General features: G+C 37.2%; 1 protein-coding gene across 1 annotated transcript; it reads right to left on the bottom strand.

Moving 5' to 3' along the window:
- Positions 1–307: 307 nt before the first annotated feature.
- AMBN (ameloblastin) lies at positions 308–14,470 on the bottom strand. The gene is made up of 11 exons (XM_056111452.1): positions 14,371–14,470; positions 13,133–13,201; positions 9,796–9,846; positions 8,315–8,362; positions 7,719–7,829; positions 5,803–6,042; positions 4,591–4,755; positions 4,270–4,329; positions 4,128–4,172; positions 3,261–3,305; positions 308–1,107 (listed from the first exon to the last, which is right to left on the bottom strand). Exons 1-11 carry the CDS (start codon positions 14,383–14,385, stop codon positions 547–549), a joined length of 1,410 nt encoding a protein of 469 aa, XP_055967427.1. The 5' UTR covers positions 14,386–14,470; the 3' UTR covers positions 308–546.
- Positions 14,471–22,975: the final 8,505 nt, after the last annotated feature.

The raw sequence follows: 22,975 nt of genomic DNA on the forward strand, positions 1-22,975 counted from the left end.
TCTTTATTTAAAATAGGCTAGATGTTTTTACTAGATTAAATAAAATACTCTACAAATGAGAATTTTCAATCTAGTATACTAAAATCAGTAATACCAGTCAGGGATTGCCCACTAATTTCTGTTTAATAACATTTGAAGAAAATAGCTTATAATTCAGAGCCTATGCGCCTTTGCTTAAAGAAAAATTCCCAAAGTAGTGTCACATTTCCTGGATATAACAATGCCAAGCTAATATAAGAAATTCTATAAAGAATATAAGAACTTCTATTAAGAATAAGAAACCAGCTAAGAAATAGTGATTTTTTTTTCAAAAACAGAGTTCCTTTGATGTCATTAATCGTATTTCTGAATCATAGAAACAGTTACACATTTTATTTCAACAGGAGAAGGAAAGCAAGAAGGGGATTTACACTATTTCTAGCCACTTGTATATATTTAGAATTTTTAATGCCTTCGTTGCAGAAGGACAATAAGTGTTTTAGCAAACGTTTGGGGACAAAGCATGGGGCCTGGTGCATACAGAAAGTAGCTAATATTTCAAGGCTCTCAGGGCTCCCGGAAGCGCCATGCGTCATGGCTAATCTGGGGTTTCTGGGCCTTGTTTCCTGCCATTGGTGTGTGCTGAGTGTCTGGGGCCATGGTAGTATCCGTGGTAGACTCCCCCTGGAAAACCAGGGGTGTGATCAAATCAGGACTGTAGGTCTCATAAGCGTCAGCTATTCCTGGGGTCATTAGTGCGTCAGTGGCATCTGTAGTGACAGCGGGGAATCCCCAGTTCTGCCCGGCAGGGCCCCTGGCCTGGCTGGGAATATGGTCCTTGGGGGACGCAAGAAGCCCTCCTAGGGGTCCAAGTGCTGCTTCTGGAACGAAATCTCGGGCTTCAGGATCTTCAGGATCAGCACGTTGGGCCTCAGGCTGAGGGGAGCGCTGTGCACCTCCTTCTCCCTTCTCTGGGCCTTTGGTGGCCCCCACTGGGGTGTCAAACTCCAGAGTAAAGTCTCCGCCCATGGCTGGGTTCTGATTCTGTGGCATCCCCGCCAGGTTGGGTCGCAGGCTTCCCAGTCGAGAGTATATGGATCCATAGGTCATGGGGCTTGCTCTGCCACCCTGGGGAAAAATTCCCAAAGACACATTACTACTAGCTACTTATCTCACCCGATCAGATTTACCGACACCCTCTAAAACAGGACACGTCGGCTGACAACTTTATGTGAGCATTTAAGTGCTTTTGACATATAAGGAAGAAGGTTCTACATTTTCCTGGCATGGGGAAACCCACTTTTGTGAAAGGGAGACCCGTTTACTATGGTGGTGAGGGAGGAAGAAGAGGAGAAGCAAGGCAGAAGCAAGAGCAGAAAACACTTAGAGTTATTTTTTTTCTTAATTAGAGGCCAACCCAGTGATGCCTCAGGGGTCTGTGGACCATTTGTGGCAATATGATTCCTTCGGAGTTTAGTGATGAGTCTAGAGGTCTTGGGGGCCACCAAGACCATCCATGCCACTTGGTCTCTCTGGCACCTGAGATAAAAAGAAGCAACCGAATTGGGAAACCCCGTAAGCCCAACAAACAAATGGATTCATATTTGATTTGTCTCTCTCAAAGCAGATTACTCAGGCGGAACTGAAATATTTCCTGTGAATAATTAGAATTCTAGAATTGACGATATTTCCTTTTTTACTACCTTTGCTGTCAAAAATTTCAGAATTCAAATCTAGGGCTATTTACAGCACTTGTGCAGGGCTTTGTGGCTTACAAGTCTGCATTCTCATTTCCTTATAACCATGACTCACTTTAAAATCCGTCTTAAATTTTTGTTATACTTATTATGTATTTTTCATAAGTTGCAAAAAAATCTTTGGAGAATGAGGCAGAATATACATGAGTTAGAACTATAAGAAGAACGAAGGGCATCAACACTACTGAAATTTTAACCAGTTATTCAGATTTTATGTAGACACAGTACTCTTTTCCCTCTTACTATCTGTCTCTACTAATTCCAGGGGATATATCCTGCAGGGTGGCCACTATGAATCTCCGGGTTAGGCTAAGGGCAAGCCTTTTTCTTTCTCTTTAGCTCTACTACATTATTGCATGATTTGAGAGCAACTGCACTTTTGTCTCTCTTTTCTAATGATTAAATCATGAACTTCTTGACCTCAGGCACCTTATTTGATCTATCTTGCCTTTATTGTACACTATGTGCAATAGCTTATAGAAGTAATTCAACAACTTTGAAATGTGAGTTTTATTTTGGCAATCGAATTGATTAGTTTTCTACTTGATGATGATATATTAATTCAGGATGGTTTTTGTTTTGTTTTGTGCTCCAGCAAACATGTCAGGCAGAAGTTTCTAAGGAAGAAGTCGAATTGTGTGATCTCAAATCTTAGCCTGGCTGCTTGGTTCAGAATGATGTAACATTTTGAACTTGTAACAGGTGTGAATAATGATAACAGCATAAAAAGGTACGGAAATAAACTTATTGTTGTACTTTGAGTTTTGTAATAATCACACTTAAATTTTGGTTACTTTTCTGGGAGGGAGGGGTTGGGCATATGGTTTGGAGCTAGAGTTTCAGCCTTGCATAAGGGACTTGGGTTTTACTTCTGCCACCAAAACAAACAAAGTCCTATTAAAAAAAAACCTGGTTAATTTTATTTTCCTCCTTTCAATTCTGAGGTCTAAATTAATGCTTAATTAGTTGTTTGGGAAGATTATGTGGTCTGAGAAGGAACTGTGATCTTCTACACATGTATCTTTTTTGGGTTTGGATGCTGATGGCTTTTCCTTCTTTCATTTTATTTAATTATTGCTTTGTGTTTAGGCTGTACCCAGTTGTCCTCAAGGCTTATACCTGATTCCACACGGCTGGTGGAACTTGGGAGACTATATGAGGTACTGAGAATTGAACGTAGCTTTGTTGTATGCAAGACAAGTGCTGTACTATCATTCAAGGGTCAAGTGATACATCTATGCAAACAAGGACCACCTTGTTGATGATTTTTTAGGGTGGATTTTCCCTTGATTATAATAAGGAAATGGGGCAAGAATGGTCATCATTCAGAAATGACTATGTGATAAAATTGATAACCTCTTTTGTGGACTGCTTCACAATCAAGCTTTTAGCTTTGGAGTGGAGCAATCTGAGTTTCATGCTCTAAATTCAGTAACTTCATGGCCAGTTCCTCTTGTATGTAGACCATTAAGAGTTACTCTTAATCCACCAACAGTTTTATAAAAAGTTGAAGATATTACTCACTGGCATTTCTTCTGAGCTCATGAAACCAAGTCTTCCAGGAGCATTCTGTTAAAAAATAAATACCATACCATTATACTATGAACCAACCACCATCTGTGAGCTACTGAAGACAAAGTTGAAAATCACTGAGTTTGTCTTAAGCCTTAATATTAATTCTGTGAACCATAATACCCAAAAGGAGAGAGAGAATAAGAGGGAATGTACCTGCCACAGAGGCAGGGGGTAAGAAGGGGTGGGGTGGCGGGAAGGTTGCTGGTGGTGGAGAATGGGCATTGGTGGAGGGATAGGTACTCAAACATTGTATGACTGAAACATAATCACAAAAGTTTGTAGATCAGAAACTGTATCTCATGGTGATTCATTATAATAAAGTTTAAAAAATTAATGCTGTGTTCAGAGGCAAAGCAAAGTGGAGCAGTGAGTCATTATTGAATAAGTTTAGCTTGCTCGAATAATTCTGATTAAAAATTTATCTTTTAATTATCTTTAAAAGAAGTGTGTCAGAATTACCTGAATAGTAAGTGTTCCTCTTTGTCATTTTAGTTGCTAATTCAGAGAATGTGAAATCTATTATTTGAGGCCTGAGTTTTAAAAACTTCCCCTTAAAACATTTAAAGATAATATATATATGCATATATATATATATATATATATATATATTTGCTTTTTGGGTCACACCTGGCGATGCACAGGGGTTACTCCTGGCTCTGCAGTCAGGAATCACCCCTGGCGGTGCTCAGGGGACCATATGGGATGCTGGGAATCGAACCCGGGTTGGCCCCGTGCAAGGCAAACGCCCTACCTACTGTGCTATTACTCCAGTTCCTAAAGATAATATTTTTAATAAGGTATTAATAAAAGACTTACCAATTGGTTTGCTCCATAGGACATGTAATATATTCCTGGATAAAGCTGAATATAAATGCAGTAGTTATTAAAATATACATTTCCAAGTGATAAAGTTTTAAGTACATTACAAACAGAAGAATTATTAAAAATGAAAACTTACTGAAGATGGCTTATTTTGTGACAGAGGCCCCCGAGATATCAAACGGGCAATGTGGAACAGCTTTAAGTGTAGAAAACAGAATAAATAATTCATATCTGCTGCAGCACAGGCAAATCTCCCATTACAGTTATTTCCAAGAGTTATATGAAACACATGTCCAGATGGATTAGCAGTAAAATAATATTTTATAGCTTAGAAAACAAAGAAACCCACTACACTTTAAATTAATAGATAAATAAAACAAATAAAAAATTTCACATTTATATCTTGAAATATATAATTTATTTTCTAAAAAAGTATCACAATGATATTTGTACTTACCGATGGACCTTGGGGTTCAGCAAAGTCTACTCCAGGACCTTGGGGCTCAGCAAAATCCGTTCCTGGACCTTGGGGCTCAGCAAAATCCATTCCTGGGCCTTGGGGCTCAGTGTAATCCATTCCTGGGCCTTGGGGTTCAGCAAAATCCATTCCTGGGCCTTGGGGCTCAGTGTAATCCATTCCTTGTAGCTGCAACATAGAAAAATGTTAAACTGACTAAATAGCTAGGCAAAGTGAACCAAACACTCATAATTATGATGAAACAATATAAAGCATAAATCAAAAAATTTCTATTGTTTTCTTTCATTTGGCCTGGGAGGCACAACTCGAAAGATCATAATGGTTTTTATTGATATGACTCAAACCTGTGCTCAGAAAGGTGCAGTGTGTAAATCATGGATTTTCTACATTTTGAAGAGTAGAAAGTAGTGAATTTCGGAACAAGAGTAGATTCCTAGTTTATTTGAATGCTGGTCCAGCCATTTAATTTTTGTGTAACACTAGGGAATTTTACAACCTCCCAAAAGTCTGCCTTTCTGTTAAAAAAGATGACAATATCTATTAGTCTAAGACTGTATTTAGATGACCCGGAGGATTGTTAAGAGTTTATAACACACTTTTACATGGCGTCTTTTCTGTCCATTGTGATTTTTCTTAGTATTATTATTACAAGATACTTTTGCACAATTATCTTCTCTGCCGCCAGAATATTAATAATGCAAAGTACTATTTGCTGTATGGAGGGACCAATCACTGCTCTCATTACTTCTGATATGAAAAAGAACACAGGAATAGGTAGCTCAGACTTCTCAGGCTGAATTAATTCCTTCGAAAGCTAGCCTTCTTTCTCTCTCTCTCTCTCTCTCTCTCTCTCTCTCTCTCTCTCTCTCTCTCCCTCCCTCCCTCCCTCCCTCCCTCCCTCTCTTCCTTCCTTCCTTCCTTCCTTCCTTCCTTCCTTCCTTCCTTCCTTCCTTCCTTCCTTCCTTCCTTTCTTGCAACTAAAAGATCAAGTTTTATAAGCACAGAATCTTTCAGAATCAAAGACCTGTATAGCCAAAGGACAGAAATGGCTGTACATTCTACTCCTGGATATGTATATGGCTCCAAATGTATTTATATTTTCATGTGTTATGGGTGAGGACCCTGGTTACTGAAATGTGCCTGATTTTCTTTCATTCACTTACTCGATTTGACGCCAGAGAAAGGAATTACCTCTTCCTTCGGTGGCATATCTGATGGTGCTATCTGCTGTTGAACCATTGGTCCCTCTGCTTGCTGCAAGGGTGGCTGTCGATGATGGTAAACCGGAGGCTGAGGCCCTCCCTTCTGGGCAGGGTTCTGGACTGCGGTTGCAGCGGTGGGCGGGAGGAAAGGTTTCTGTCCCGGCTGGTGAGGCTGCAGGGATGGCTGAGATGGGAGAGGTGGGGGATGCACAGGCAAAGAATATTCATACTGCAGAGAAATTTGAAAGGAGCGTCAGGAAGGGCTGGTTTGTGGGAGGGATGTGGTGTCTAGAATTCCTAAAGCAAGAGGATTTGGGTAATTGTTTACTTAGAAGGGAGTCAAGTGACTTTCTGGGAAGCTGTGTTTATAGAAGAAGCACCCGTTTGGGTAAGGTTCACGTTAGTGTGTGTATTTATTTCCTCTGGGACCACCCCAGCTCATGACGATGGGAAGTTATGTGGAGACTGGGTTGTTCCCTCCTCTGGGTTCCCATAGCTGTCTCTATTGATCTTTAATTTATCACTTCCTCATTCGATTAAAATTTTTCCTAGTATTTTTTTTTTTGCTTTAGTCAATGGAGAAATTCATGACCTTTATTTATCTTTTAGCTCCAGGGGTCATACTTTTAACGTCAATGAAATGAGAGAGGGTAATTAACATTAATCAAATGCTTTCCTTGCAAACAATTGGAAATATTTTCACCACTATTATAAATTTTTGTCCCACTAAATGTAATTTGGTGGGCAGTACTGTGGAAGGTCAGATGGAATGAAAACATGACTGTTTTTAAGGTCCCATGTTTTGTTGCTTCTCTTTGACAGTACCTGTGAAGAGTGACTTTTTATCATTTTGAATTAGTTTCCAGCTCCCTGAAGAGGTACAGGAATTTGCCAACAAGCTGGCCCTGCTTTTCTCTTCAACTGTATCTGTTTCTGAAGGCTTGTAGCATTTTTGTTACTTATCCCTCCCAATTTAGTAGCTAGCATATATTGTCTTGTCCGAGCTGCAATTTCATTAAGAAATTGGAGACATTATTAAATGCGTTCATTTTACCCTTAATTTATAAAGTGCTTGATAGATTAAGTACCTAAGAATTAGTGATTACTGTTGATAGATTTCTTGAAATTAGTAGAGCTGACATGTTTAAAGTGAGATGCTTCTTATTTTAAGTGTGTCTTTGAAAAATCATTTTGGCAATTGGGATTAAAAGGAGGATTTCCCAGGATATATCCTGCTTTCATTTTAAAAAGAGGTTTTTGTTTTGTTTTGTTTTTTGAATTCTTGCACCACACTAAGTGGAACTCAGGGGCTTCTTCTGCCTTGGTGCTTGCTCCTGGTGGTGCTCAGGGGATAATATGGAGCCGTGGAAAACCTGGGCCTCCAACATGCAATGCATGTGCTCTGATCTTTTGAACTACATCACCAGCCCCTATGATATTGCTCTTATTACGAATATCTTCAACACTAACCTCACTTCTACTTGAAAATATATATAAAGATAAAAAATTTTAATTCATTTTATTTTCAAATTTTCTAAGTATAAGAAGCAATGATATATGGAGCTGGAGAAACTACATGGGTAGATTTTTCACATGGCTGATGGAGGTTCAGTCCCCAGCACCCCATATGGTCCTCTGAGCACTGCCCTGAATGATCTGGAGTCCAGAGCCAGGAGTAAGCCCTGAGCACTGATTGGTGGGGCCACAAACCAAGCCGAGACAAAAAGAGCGATGATAGGTTTGAATCTTATTGGAATCTAGATAATTCCAAGAAGATAAGATAAATTCAATAAATTTTTGTTTATTGGTCACACTAATTTGAGATGGTTTATAAAACATAGAGAAGGCAATCAAGGAAAGATTTTAAAGCTTGAAGTCCCAAACACATTGGCACAATTAACTTACCTGTTGAGTTTCGTGTTCTTTTGGTCTCATCCATGGGAAAGAGGAATGTGGTGGAACAAGTCCTGGCAGCCACAAAGAGTTGAATGATTTTCCAAAACCAAATCTTGAATACTATAGACGTGAATCAGAAATAACAAAGCATGTTTTTGTTGCAGTATGGCTTAAACCTGGTTTTAATTTTCAAAAAATCCATAGAATGTGTAGTGATAGCAAAAGTAAAAGTGGTGTTGGTTAATATGGCTAGGTAAGCATTCTCTTCTAATAGATTTATATTTTATTCTGAGTCAGATTTTCTAATCTCTTTGAGATTTAATTTTAAGATCATTGTGGATTTTATAATGCAATAAATAGTTTAAAAAAGAATCTTTCTTACTACAGAAAATTCAGTGTTATTTTTATTTTCCTTTGTTATCCCATTCCATGATTTTATTTTGTTTTTCATCATCTCAATTCCTTATTTGATGTTATTTGTTCTTCCAGTGTTTAGATGTTAACTATTTACAAATTTCTGAATAACAAGACTATTTCTAATATCACTATTACTACTACCACCATTATTTTGCATCATTATAAGAAATATTTAAAAATTAATTTACCTGAGAAAGCATGTTTAATCCCTGCAAACTTCCCAATTGTCTCATTGTCTGTAAAGAAATAAAAAGTGAGTTAATGTTTATATGTATATCTCTTTTCTGTGTGACACACCTGATTTCTCAACATATATTATTAATAGCACCAAGTTTGGGATGGGTTAATAGGAATATAATTATAGCGTACATTTCATTGGAAGAAGAAATGTTATATTTGATAGATTCATTGTTATTGATACAAAAATATTGAGATTTCCATCATTGAGAGAAAAATTATTTACTTGAGTTGACGTTAAAATATGGAAAATAGTTCATTCAATTGAAATATAAAATAATTGTGAGGACATTACTTCATTAACTCTTTTTATCACTACCTTTTATAATTCAAACTGAAGAACTTAAAGAGAAACAGGCAAACAAATCAATTCTCATTTCATTCTCAAATAAAAAACCCTCAAATCAATAAAGTTACTGTCAGTTCAACATGTCAACTTCACTTTTAGTGCGAAGACCTTTAGAGTGCTGTGAATTGAGTTTAAGCTATAAAGTGAGATAGAAAATAACTCAGTGAAACCAGCACTTAATCTACCACATTTTTCATGTGAGGTGGCATTTAACCATTCTAAGTGTAATTGCTCTCAGATTGTCACTGTATGAGGACATTCCAAAGTCTTGTGACAATTTTTAACCTCATAAATATTCTGTCCATAAATGTTAATATTTTTTATGATCTGAACAAGTGATGGTATTCAGCTGAAATTTTCTAATAGAATGAGTATCAAAACAAAAACAAATAAGTTGGAGAAAAACCAGAAAACTAACCCCTAGATTTGGTGAAACTGTGGTAGTAATTGAAGGGAAACGAGAGAGGAATGGGAGGTAGTAGTAGAGGGTGGTGGCATGGCACTGGATTGCTGGTGTTGTTGAGTGTTGTACTAGACACATATAGGGGTGTGACGCTAACCCCCAAACTCCATAATACTGTAAACCAATAATAAGTCAATAAAGAACATATTAATTTTGATAACTGCAGTATAATAAATGCACACTATTTAGTTAATACTTTAGCACAATGTTAATGCTCTTACAGGAGTTCTTATAAGCAATACAGTTTGTAAGGTAAATGATCTGTAGGACAACTTTATAAGGTATTATAAAGGGACCAAATAGAAATAATTAATCATTTTAGAACAGTGTGTCTTATTTAATGCAGCAATTTTGTCAACATATTACTTAACATATACAATCTATTATTTGTAGCTATTATGCATTAGTGTTGCAATGCCCAAAGAAATATCCCAAAGTGTGAAACTCCAGTAAAATGTTAAGATGCGGTTCTACTAAAAATCAAAAACTTCTCTAGGATTACAGAGGAGAAGAGTGACTTACTTTTGACTAGAACAAAACAGAAAAAACAGATCAAGTGTTTTTCTTACCTGGAACACACTCATCTAAAGGTTATTTGTAATTGCTGTGACAATACATACCTCAAGGCTCAAACTAGCCATGCCTGGCATCCCAGGTTGCTTAGGAAATACCTAAATGGAAGTAAGAATAATTTTGAGTACCTTTCTGGTGAAAGAATGTATTCCTGAAAAATGGAGACAGAAAGCAAACCGGATATAAGGACAAGTTCAGATAACACAATGATAGTTGTTCTTTAAATGACTTGAGCTTTGGGGCATAATGAAGAGTAATTTAAATTACCTGGGGAATTATTCAATTTCTTCATTTGGGGGACACACATGGTGGTGCTTAGGGCTTACCTATGACTCTGTGTTCTGGGATCACTCCTGGCAGGGTTTAGAAGACTATCTGGTATAGTGGGGATTGAATCCAGTAGGCCAGGGGCAAGGCAAGCTCTTTACCTGCTATACTTTTACTCTTGCCCTAATTTAATACAATTCTTAACAATTTTGTTTTCACACAGATTATCTACTCTTTGAATCTTAATGCTGTGTTGTTTTGCAAGTGAAGTTCAGTTTGAAAGTGATAGTGAAAATAAATTAGAAGTAAAACAAAGCAATAAAATAGAGAACTAAGAGTATGTTCTTAAAAAAATAATCCTAGAACAGCAAAGGGAAAAACTTGGATCAATATTTATGTGTATGTGTGTGTGTATTTAATAAGCCGAGTCTTTGGTTTATTGTATGTGGTATGGGATCTTGGCATTAGGTAAAACTAAACTTGCCTCCCATTCAGAGGCCTTGACTCTATCTTCCATCATCTTTGTCAAAAATTATTGGTTTTTTTTTTTGAGTTTGTGGACCACACCCAGTAGTGTTTAGGGGCTACTCTTGATTCTGTGCTCTGGGGTTCTGAGAGGTGTTTTGGGGGGAATCTTATGTGCTGAGAATTGAATTGAGGTTGGCTGCATACAAGAATCATCTTAACCTCTATAGAATCTCTGTGATCTATGAAAGATTATTTTGTCTATAAGACTTGTTGATAGGTATTTATAATTTTTGAATATTGTCAAATGTATTTTCCCTTAAATACATTCTAGCACCAAGTACTGCTATATTTAATGTGTTCATTAAAAAGTTAAGCATGAAAGATAAAAGGCATAAAAAGGCACATGAAAAAATGCTCTTCATCACTAATCATCAGGGAGATGCAGATCAAAACAACAATGAGATATCATCTCACACTATAGAGACTGGCACACATCCAAAAGAACAAAAGCAATCAGTGTTGGCGTGCATGTGAGTAGATGGGTACTCTCCTTCACTGCTGGTGGGAATGCCGACTGGTTCAGCCCTTTTGAAAAACAGTATAGACACTTCTCAAAAAATTAGAAATTGAGCTCCCATTTGACCCAGCAATACCACTACTGGGAGTATATCCCAGAGATGCAAAAAAAAAATAGTTGAAATGACATCTGCACTTGTATGTTTATTGCAGCACTGTTTACAATAGTCAGAATCTAGAAAAAACCCAAGTGCCCGAGAACGGATGACTGGTTAGAGAAACTTTGGTACATCTACACAATAGAATACTATGCAGCTGTTAGAAAAGATGAAATCATGAAATTTGCATATAAATGGATCAACATGTAGAGTATCATGCTAAGTGAAATGAGTCAGAAAGAGAGGGACAGACATTGAAGGACTACTCTCACCTGTGGAATATAAAGTAACATAATGGGAGACTAATATCTGAAGATAGTAAAGATAAGGACCAGGAAGATTGCTCCAAGCCGGCCTCACATGCTGGGGGAAAATACAGCTGAGATAGAGAAGGGACCACCAAGTAAAGGATGCTTGGAGGGCTTGCTCTGCATGGGAGATGCACACTGAAAGTAAACTATATATGGAACATGATGGCCACTTAATACCTGTATTGCAAAGCATAACACCCAAAAGGAGAGAGAGAGAGAGAGAGAGAGAGAGAGAGAGAGAGAGAGAGAGAGAGAGAGAGAGAGAGAGAGAGAGTCAACAGGAATGTGCCTGCCACAGATGCCGGCGGAGGGGGAGTGGGTGAGGTGGGGCGGAAGGGGTTGGGTGCGGTGGGAGGGATACTTGGAACATTGGTGGTGGAGAATGGGCACTGGTGGAGGGATGGGTACTTGATCATTGTATGACTGAAACATAAGCACGAATGTTTGTAAGTCTGTAACTGTACCTCATGGTGATTCATTAAAAAATAAAAAAATTAAAATAAAAAATAATGGAAAAAGAAGGTCCACTAATCTCTTTTGAAAATAAAAAGCTTAAAAGACAAAAAAAGTTAGGCATATACTTATAGTAATATTATTTTTAATATAGTTAAATACTATGAGAAAGAAATTAAGAGTGGGAATTGGAATTAGAGAAAATTGAATTTTTCAGTGTCTCTAGTCCTTTGGGTAGTCTCACTATCTATAATTAAAAGATTTTACTTATTTTTAGGGTTCTGAGACTAACTTTACAATGTTCAGGGTTTATGCCTGGCTCTGCCTCAGGATTTACTCCTGGAGGTGCTTGGAACACCATATGGGATGCTGAGAATAGAACCCGGATTGACTTTGTGCCAGGCAAACACCTTACCCACTGTACTATTGCTCTGGCCCTGTATCTAGGGTTAAAAGATTTTAATGCTTTCATTTATACCACAGATATTTTTGGAATACCCTCTAATGTACTTGGATAATTTTTCCTTTATGAGTAATAATTTTAGGAATACTTTTTCTGAGCATGTTATATATCTTTCATGACATTTTTATGGAAGTACAACTCTATATTCTGAGTCATGGTGCAAATTTCTTTCAATATTTCACATTTGAAAATGTATATAGGGAAATGAGTCAGAAATGTTTAGCAAATAAGTAAAGAAAAAGTTTAGCTATACGAGTGGTTGGAGAGAGAGAAAGAGAGAGACACACACAGATGAAAATATTTTGGACAGATTCAACTACAGAATACAGGATACTATGACTTTGTCTTTTATCATGGATCAAGAACAATATATACATAACTGTTCATACACATGACATATATTTTCCATGCCAAAGAAAAAGAAAAACATCTGATTGACCAGCAGGGAGTTGGCAATCATAAGCAATTGGTCTACTTCAGTGGATTTACTGACACAAGTGCGGATCAGTCGAGAGTCCAAGGAAGTCAAGGTGTTAGACTGATGGTGGATGGCTAATGCTGACCCTCATGTCAGTATCAGATAAAAGCAAGCTAGACAGTCAACTGTGACTTTTGACTCCTTCAGACCAATGGCACTGAATAAATTAAAATGAGTCCATGTGGATGGATGGTCTTTCAGCCACTGGTCTTCAATATTGTGAGGTCTTTGACTATGCTTTTACCAGCATGCCCTGAAAGACTGTCTTACCGGTACTGCAGAACTCATTTCAAGGAGGCACAGGATCAGTATCAGGTCTTTCATTTTGATAAGTGGGATCTGAAACAGTTGTGTTGGAGAATTAAATCAAATATATATATTTATTTGAAAATTTCAGAATGGTTTAAACACAATATTTCAAATGATCAGAACCTCTGAGATTCCAAAATACCATGTTTAGAAACAAAAACTTAAAAAAAAAACAATTGACTGTTGCTAACCAATTGATTAGTTGGAATGGATTAATAAACAACAAAAACACCTAAGTAAAAAAGCAAAGCCAAGCAAACCCTATGTATTTTTTAAAAAATTGAATTATAACCTAAATGAACAGGTAGCAATAAATTTCATGCATATTCTTTAAATATTTTCATAAAATTAATTATAAATTTAAAAATCTCTTCTGTTGTATAAGACCTTATCTATTAAATATTATTTCTAGAAGTTTATACTTAGTTTTCTTCCATAGCAAAAGTTAAAATACATTTTAAATGTAATGCAACAATCATTTCATAACTAACTTTTATTTGCAGATATGTGTAGTATATAATTCTCTTTTAAAGTTATCTAGATTACCATATCAAAAAGTATCTTATTCAAGTATGAACAAACAGAATACTTTTTCTTTGATATTAGTGGAAAATGTCTCTAATTGAGTTTTTGTCTTTCTAAGATAGTTATTTAAATTTATTCTATAGGTTCAAAAGACACTACTGTTTCATAATTGGAAGACTGATTAGTCAATAAATTTGATTATCTTCTAATACTGTTCTAAATTAGTCACTGTCACTAATAATCACAAGTAGTTTTTAATTTTCCATAGACTTTTTCTTTATCTTTTTCTTTCATCCTTTCTCCTTTCTTTCTTCCTTCCTTCCTTCCTTCCTTCCTTCCTTCCTTCCTTCCTTTCTTCCTTCCTTCCCTCTCTCTGTCTCTCCCTGTCTCTCTCTTTTTCTTTCTTTCTTTCTTTCTTTCTTTCTTTCTTTCTTTCTTTCTTTCTTTCTTTCTTTCTTTCTTTCTTTCCTTCCTTCCTTCCTTCCTTCTTTCCTTCTTTCGCTGGAAACTGGAAGGGTATTCTATATGTCTTCTCTGGAACACAATAATGATTTACAATAAGCTATTACTCAGCTTACATTGACAGGTGAAGATAAATCCTCTACAAAAGTTGCCTGGAGAGAGGAAGACAGAACTTACAGGAATTACATGGAAATCAAAAAATCACAGTTTACCTGCAATGCTGGCATGCACTGTGCTCTCAGGGCCTGGTGATGCCAACCAAGATAGTTCTAAGAAAGAAGATTATTTTTTTTTTTCTGGACTGTGCCTGGGACTCGCTCTGTATCTCTAATTCAAGGAAGACCTAAAAACCTTATTTAAAGTGCCAGTCCACCAATCAAAATGAAGCAAAATGAGGAATCACTCCCTACCTTCTGTAATTAGCCCACACCTTACTACTGCATGCAAGGACATTGGCTCAGTAGAGTGTCATTATTTTTAATTGTAACTCAGGCCCTGTACTTATTTAGAGAACTCGATTATAGGGAAGGCAGTCAGGGAATAAAGGACACAAACTCTGAAGACAATCATTTTGGTGAGCTGGGGGGAAATATATGTGAAATAGGTGCAAAATAAGACATTATTTCTTTTGTGCAGGTTTTTATCTACAGATAAAACTGGTGACACCATGTCCTATGTTTGCTGTGAGGAAAATAACTTCCTTTCTTCTTCCAATATACACATAGTCTAGAAGGAAATATTTAAAAGCTCTCTGGGCCTGAAAGAGAGGATAAAAATATTCAATGGATAATGTGTGTGCTATTATTGTTTTTTCTTCTCAGGATTTCCTAGGTATTTTTGTATATGAAGATAATACACTAGAGACAACCAGATTTTTGTAAAAAATTTTATTTGAAAGAATTATTTCCAGCTAAAACTCTTGTGTGTATTCTTTGGGGTGAAAGTGGAAAATCAAAATGCTCTTTATGAACCAATCAGATTTACAGGTACAACTCTCAGTTTATTCTCTGGATGAAACTATTTTAAGCATTTAGTATCAAGACAATTTAGTGAGTTATCTTTGAATTTTAAAAGGGGCTGGAGTGGTAGCCAACCTTGTGCAAGGCTGCCTCGGCCAAGCAGGGTTCGATTCCTCCGCCCCTCTTGGAGAGTCCGGCAAGCTACTGAGAGTATCTCACCTGCATGGCAAAGCCTGACAAGCTACCCGTGACATATTTGATATGCCAAACACAGTAACAAGTATCACAATGGAGACGTTACTGGGCCCTCTCCAGCAAATCGGTGAACAACGGGAGGACAGTGCTACAGTGCTATAAAAGGCTAATATTAGCATAGATGGGTTTTTCTCTTAATAAGAACAAATAAGAAACAAATAAGAAAGTCTTAGATTTGCATTGAACTGCTGCTTTTTTAATTTTTCTACCCTGAAATTTCTAGAGTTGTGATTTCAGAGGTGTTAAACATAAGTATTTAGGAATTGTTTTTTAAGAAGCGATGAGTCAGTATGCTTTTTAGGAAAAGTATGGATTTTGTAAATTACAGGAAACATTATGAAGAAGATAGTATTTTGGAGGAAAGATGCATGCATACCTAAGCATAAATCTAACTTTTCAAGCAAAGTTATAATGAAACTTCCTAAAAAAATAAACAAACCAGCACTCATTGATAAAAGAATTATTTTTTTAGGATGTAAGGATATGAGAAGAGTGAGTACGTTTTTTTAACAACAAAAAATTATTGAAACGAAAGTATTATTTTGGATTATCTTCTCCTCCATTTTTCTCTTCCTCTCTATTCCTGCTGTGGCTCTTCATTTCTCTTAGCCTCAATTTCTTCCTCTCCAATATAAGGATAATCATGTATTACTACAGTTTTCTTTTGATCATTGATGGGATGATGAACATGAACTCTGCTTATAGTCAGTGCTCTATGAATAGATCAATCAGTTGTCCTTTGTGGGAAAAGCCTACATGAAACTTAAGAACCACAGAGACGTTTGTGTGTATGTGTGTGTGAGTGTGCATGTGTGTGCACACATGCGCGTGTGCACAAGCTTGCTTGAAGAAGGAGTAGTATTGGGAGGTCTACATGTTCCAAGGAAGGCAGATGAAGGATTTGGTGGAAGACATTTCTTCCGCATGGAAGCATATACTGAATACGTAGGATTAAGCTTCCTAGATAGTTGCTAAATAGTGAAATGATGTGTGTGTGTGTACAGATGTATACATGTGACATTTATGGTTTATGGTGATGATCTAAATATTAATATAATGATGTTTTGCTAGGGTTTATATGTTTTGCTTTGCTCAAAAGTCAAGTGTTACATATCAATCATGCATTGCGTTCTTTTTTTGGTCTTCTTTTTAATACCAAAAAAATTACACTTAATCTAGAATTAGTTCAGATATTTATTCAAGATGTTCTCTCTGTTAATTTTTCCAACGTTCTACAAATCAACATTAAACTTACCCTCTTAAAACAGTGATTTCCAACATTTCCCTGCCCTACCCAAGATTATGTTTGGCTACTAAGTAGAATTTATTGATTAGTATAACTGCAAGTGGGCTGGAGCGATAGCACAGCAGGTAGGGAGTTTGCCTTGCACGTGGCCGACCTGGGTTTGATTCTTCTGTCTCTCTCGGAGAGCCCAGCAAGCTAATGAGAGTATCCCGCCCGTGCAGCAGAGCCTGGCAAGCTCCTTGTGGCATATTCCATATGCCAAAGACAGTAACGACAAGTCTCACAATGCAGACGTTACTGGTGCCCGCTCGAGCAAATGGATGAACACTGGGAGGTTAGTGCTACAGTGCTACAGTAACTGCAAGTGACAGCTCATTTGTTCTCAGGAGTGCAGGGACAAGAAGATAATTAGGGATGTACTGGACCCTTAAGTTATCTGGAATGAGTCTTTTTTCAGTCAGCATGTCTTTAAATGTGTTCACCTTAAATTTAGTAAAATGCCAATTTCGGAGATGTGGGTCTTCTAGTAGTTGAGAACCTTGAATTTGGCCCTGGGGGGGGGGGGTCCCTAATTTGCATGCTTTTTGTTCTGCAGTTGGGTGCAAGAATTTTACCATGTGGATTTTGCCATGTGGATCCCAATCACTGTGAACTGAGATTCCGCAACCACCCTGCAAATCTGTCAGGAGTATAACCTGGGGACAGCATGTGGGCAAGTATGACTATCCCATGGCAAGAGCAGTCTTCAGTGTTCCTTAGGGCAGTCATTTCTTAACCTTTTTCTGATTGTAGCACCCTTCTGCCCTTTTATCCTTCCTGTGACTTCCCTGTCTCACTTGATTACATGCCTAGTCATGTGTTATGAACCCATTTTTACAAGAATTTCATCTGTGGTCTGGATAAAACATCCCAGGGGCTTCAAGAACCATGTGGCCCATGGGTGAGACATGCTGCCTTTGGGCAACTGCAAGTATTACAAAGAAAACTGCTGTTCGAAGGAAGCACTTCAGACCCTTCAGGGAAAGAATATTGTTGCCTATAGTGGCTGTAATCAAGAAATTTTAAATAAATCCCTATGGTTACAGTGAAAACATCTTTTGTAGCCCTGTCAAGTGGTCCATTCACCTTTTAAGTCTTAATGCTCACCTTATGTGTGATTTTTCTTTTGGGTTAGTGATAAAGATTGTCCACATGAATTGAAGTCGGTTTCCTTAAATCTGAGAGTTTTTATTGTGGGTTTATGTTACTAAGTAAGTGAAGATGATCAAATCAACCCACCTTGGGGTTCCCAGTTGGTTTCCTCAGATTATTTTGAGCTGAGAACAATGATGATTTTGGCATCTAAAGAAACATTTAAAAACAATTTTTTTTGCATTTACTCTAATCCTTGTTGTGTCCTTCCCTTAGTTGAAGAAATGATTGCAACACCTTTTTATTACTTAGACTCAGGTCCTAGAGAAACATAGCTTGGGAATTCACAAAGGTACAGGGTTATCTGTAAACCTGTTCTCCTGCTGAGAAACTCTTTACTTTGCGAATAAGATAGTCATTCCATCCTTGTCACATAACATCACCCTTTTCTCTTCTGCTTGCCCTGGATGCCCTCCTTGTTCCTTGATTAAGGGTTTAAATCCTGCTCTCCCCAGCTCAATATTCATGTGCTGTAAAATTCACTTTTTTACTTCGTGAATCTGTCTGATGCTCTTTTGATTAGCTGGTTTGCTGGGATGAACCTAGAGTTGGGTTTATCTCAAAGGGGGGAATTGGGGGAACAGAGGAATTGACTTTTCTCTGTTTCCCAACATTAGCAAGTATACTCCTAAAATATAACAAATGAACTGTCACTGTCACTGTCCTCCTGTTGCTCATCGATTTGCTCGAACGGGCCCAGAAATGTCTCCACTGTGAGACTTGTTGTTAGTGTGTTTGGCATATCGAATATGTCACAGGTAGCTAGCAAGGCTTTGCCACGTGGGTGGGATACTCTCAATAGCTTGTCAGGCTCTCTGAGAAGGGTGGAGGAATTGAACCCCGGTAGACTGGATTGGCCGCTTGCAAGGCAAACACCCTACCCGCTGTGCTATATAGCTCATAACAAATGGAAAAATGTTTCAATTTCAAGGAAATTCGGGAATTATATGAGTGTATAAATGAGTTTCTAATAATGATAATAGATGTTAAGGAAGTTACTGCAGCTGAAGGAAACTATGTAATGTAGATCAGGACTGAACATAAAGATCAACTAGGCTGGAGTGATAGTACAGTGGGTAGGGCGCTTGCTTTGCACATGACCAGCCTCGGTTTGATTCTGGGCATCCCATATGGTCCGCTAAACACTGTCAGTAGTGATACCTGAGTGCAGAGCCAAGAGAAATCTCTGAGCATTGCCAAGTATGGCCCCTGAACAAACAAACAAACAAACAAACAAACCAAAGACAACAACTAGAGCATTTAAAAAAGAAATCCCAGAATGACAGAAGATCTGAGATACATAAAGAGATAAATGCCATGTAAAAAATTATGGATTAAAACAAGAGAAAGAAAATTCTGTGAGAAATGTTAAAATAGGGATGAGAGCACAGTTGTTTAAATCTTATGTAATCTTGATCATGTGACATTGGGTGAGTCACTCAACTCAAATATACATAGTATTTTCATCTGTGAAATGCAGTCTATCAGATACCAATATTAATGTAATTTAATTTAAATATAATAATGAGTGTAAAAGTTATCTGGTATACAAAAAAGTTCAATGATTATGTGTCTTCCTATTCTTGTTGAGAAAAGGAAATACATGTCAATTGACATAATGAATGCTGTGTAGTAAATTTGAAGTTTAGTAAAAGAGAAATTTATTAAAGAAATTATGCAAAGCCAACTTATTTATTTATTTATTGCTTTTTGGGTCACACCTAGCAAGGCACAGGGGTTACTCCTGACTCTGCACTCAGGAATTACTCCTGGCGGTGCTCAGGGGACCATATGGGATGCTGGAAATTGAACCCTGGTTGGCCACGTGCAAGGCAAACGCCCTACCCACTGTGCTATCGCTCCAGCCTCAAAACCAACTCATTAAAGAGGAAACTAGGCCAGGAAAACCATAGCAGATATCTTTGTGTGATTGGTCCTTCCATGTGGAGTTAGATTTATACAGATAAGTTATAGAAGGGAACATAAATTTTCTTAAAGAGAAGGCAGCTGCTTAAATTGAACATTTTCAGTGAACTAAGGAAGTTGCTTTCTAATAGGATTAGTTAATTGATTAAGGCAAGGTATTTTCCATAATGGCAAAGTCATACTACAATCTTTCAGAATTAATTTAGTCAGAATTACCTATGTTTGGGAAGAAAAAGGGACCACAACCACAAGTTGTTTAAATTGTTTATTCTAAAAATTCCTCTATAGATGTGAAGGTGTAATTAGGCCTATTAGCTAATGCTTCCCCCCCCCCCCCCCCCAGTAACTTTGTGAACATGTCAGGGACAGATCTGTGGATATTTCAGATCTTCCCACCATCTTCTTGTTCTCATCAGTCCCTGAGATGGCCCTATCAAAGCAAAGGAGACATTTTTATGCTGAGTGAAATAGAGAATTTTCTGGTTTTGGTCCAGAGATAAATGCCAAAACTATGTTTCATATCGGAGTATGAACTTTCACCATGGCTATTTTAATAGCTATGGAAATGACAACTGTGATAGCTATGGAAAATGTGTCTAAATGATTTTGATTGATTTACAGATATGTCAATCAATTCCATGGAAAAGAGCACTTTAAAAAATCATCTTTCTCTATTATGGTATATTGTCCATCTCAACCTCTATTGTTAGCTAACAATAAATTTATTTAGACATAGGCATCTGATTCTTTTTTTTTTCCTTTTTTTTTTATTAGTGAAAGACCATGAGGTACAGTTATAGGCTTACAAATTTTGTGCTTGGGTTTCAGTTATACAATGATCAAGTCCCCATCCCTCCACCAGTGCCCGTCATCCATCCCCATGGGTCCCAGCATCCCCCCCACCCTCATCCCCCCCCCCCTGCGTCCCATCCTGCCTCTGTGGCAGGGTATTCCCCCTTGTTCTCTCTCTCTTCTTTTGGGTACTGTGTTTTGCAAGAGAGGCTTTGAGTGGCAATCATGTTTGGTCTATCGACTACTTTTAGCATGCTTCTCCCACCCTGGGAGGGCCCTCACAACACCCTTCATTTGGTACTCTCTTCTCTATCTGAGCTTCCTTTTCACCTAGAGCCTGTGGCTGGCCTTCCATTCATGGAGCAAAATTCCTGGTACTAATCTCAGCCATTCCTGTGTGTCACTCTCCCTTTTTGTTGCTTTATGTTCCCCAGATGAATGCAATCTTTCTGTGTCTATCCCGCTCTTTCTGACTCATTTCGCTTAACATGATACTTAGGCATCTGATTCTTGAGTCCTGCATTATGCCAAAATGAATTGAGCACAGATTAATGGCAGATGACACAGGTGAATGAATTATAGACAAGTATAAAGAAGCCTAACACAATAAATCTAACTGTAGAAAAATAATTGTAAAGAGCTGCATGAATATAGTTATTGAGGGCTGGATTAATAGTACAATGTCACGACAGATACCATTTGCCTTGCCTGTGGCCAACTGATGTACAATCTTTGGCATTCCATATGATCCCTTGAGCATCAACAGGAGTAATTCCTGAGTACAGACCCAAGAGTAATCCCTGAGCATTTCCAAGTGTGACTCAAAAAATAGCTAATGAAATTTACAAAAAATAAAAAGTAATTTGATTAAAAAGCACATCAAATCAGAAGGCATAATCCCAAATGGATTGATTTTTAAAATAAATGCTAATATACTGTAACCATTTACCAAAACTATAATAAAAATACATACATATATAATGCTATAGATGGGCTGGGAGATAGCTCAAAGGGCTGACAGTACAGAATGTTTAATTTTTTATAATTAAAGCTTTAATTTTAAGTCAGGGATATGTTTTATTTTATATTATATTAGTAGAGCCCATGCATTTCATATATGTTCCCCCGGAGTTCAATCACTGACTTTTACTGCTTACTAAAGGTTTGCATATGTTTATGATTTATTAGAAATGTTGCTTAATTATCTATGTTTATTTGCCACTTGACAGAAATTTGTATAATTAGTTTTCTAGTAATCATTATAAGGCAGTTATTTCATTTTTTAAATTTCTATTTTTTGATCACCATTAAGATTACTGTCATCCCGTTGTTCATCGATTTTCTTGAGCAGGCCCATAATGTCTCCATTTTGAGACTACTTGTTACTGTGTTTGGCATATTGAATACATCACGGGTAGCTTGCCAGGCTCTGCTGTGCGGGCGAGATACTCTCGGTAGCTTGCCGGGCTCTCCGAGAGGGGCGGAGGAATTGAACTAGGCTCGGCCGGGCTAGCTGCATGCAAGGCAAACGCCATACAGGCTGTGCTATTGCTCCAGCCCATATTTTCTAGTATGAATAATATATACTAAATGTATATAACATACAAACAAATAACTTTCTATGTTTTTTTGTGATATGAAATTTTGTTAGATAGTGTAGTTATATGTAAAAATGCCTTCTGTGTAAAAGTTTTATATTTCACAACAATTTTTCAATTGTGGTATATTTACTTTTTGTTTTTGACTTTGGGCCATACCTGATACTATATTTGATGCTGGAGATTGAACCTGGGTCAACCACATGTAAATTAAGTGCCCTACCCATCTCTCTGACCCATACGGTAGTATATTGCATCATTGCTTATTAAAGTCAGGTTGAAATCATTTTCTGCCTTTCTTATCTTTCTTTGCATGTAAAATTCAAAGTCCCATGTCAGGAAACAGTGGAAATAGTAGTTGTTAGTATATTTCCATCTAAAATACTCACTGGTTTTGTATTTGAAAATGGTGACTTATCTATCTTCTGTATTATTGTTTATTAGTTAATGCCCATTATAAGCCTGCTTCAGAATGGCATTTCAAAGAATGAAACAGTTGACATAAGCTAATACAGAATGACTTTGACTTTTTACACAGTAATGCTATGTGATACAGCAGGCTCAGTTTTATAGTATAGATATTATTTACCTTTTGCCCTTGTCAGGAAAAGCCTCTGGTTTAGGCAGTATGTTCTGTGATAGTTACTTAACTTCTGGGTTTGATAATCAGCATTAAAAAAGTCTAGCTATAAACAGATTATCATTTTAAGCCAACACTAATTTGGTTTCCATTGATCTTTAAAATTCAACTATCTGGAATATCTCAGGAAAACAGAAAAGGACAACTCATATACATACAAGATATTTTTTCTTAAAAAAACCTTTTTTTTGAGTTCAGTTTAAATAAATA

The sequence above is a fragment of the Sorex fumeus genome, unplaced genomic scaffold (genome assembly GCF_029834395.1).
Source record: "Sorex fumeus unplaced genomic scaffold, SorFum_2.1 ptg000013l, whole genome shotgun sequence".
NCBI lineage: Eukaryota > Metazoa > Chordata > Mammalia > Eulipotyphla > Soricidae > Sorex > Sorex fumeus.

Bases quoted from the DNA above. Each gene is read 5' to 3' on its own strand.
- AMBN (XM_056111452.1), bottom strand. The intron at 7,830-8,314 runs GTAAATTAATTT...TCACGTCTATAG, and splicing joins GATTAAACATGCTTTCTCAG to TATTCAAGATTTGGTTTTGG. The intron at 4,330-4,590 runs GTAAGTACAAAT...CTACACTTAAAG, and splicing joins CTGAACCCCAAGGTCCATCG to CTGTTCCACATTGCCCGTTT.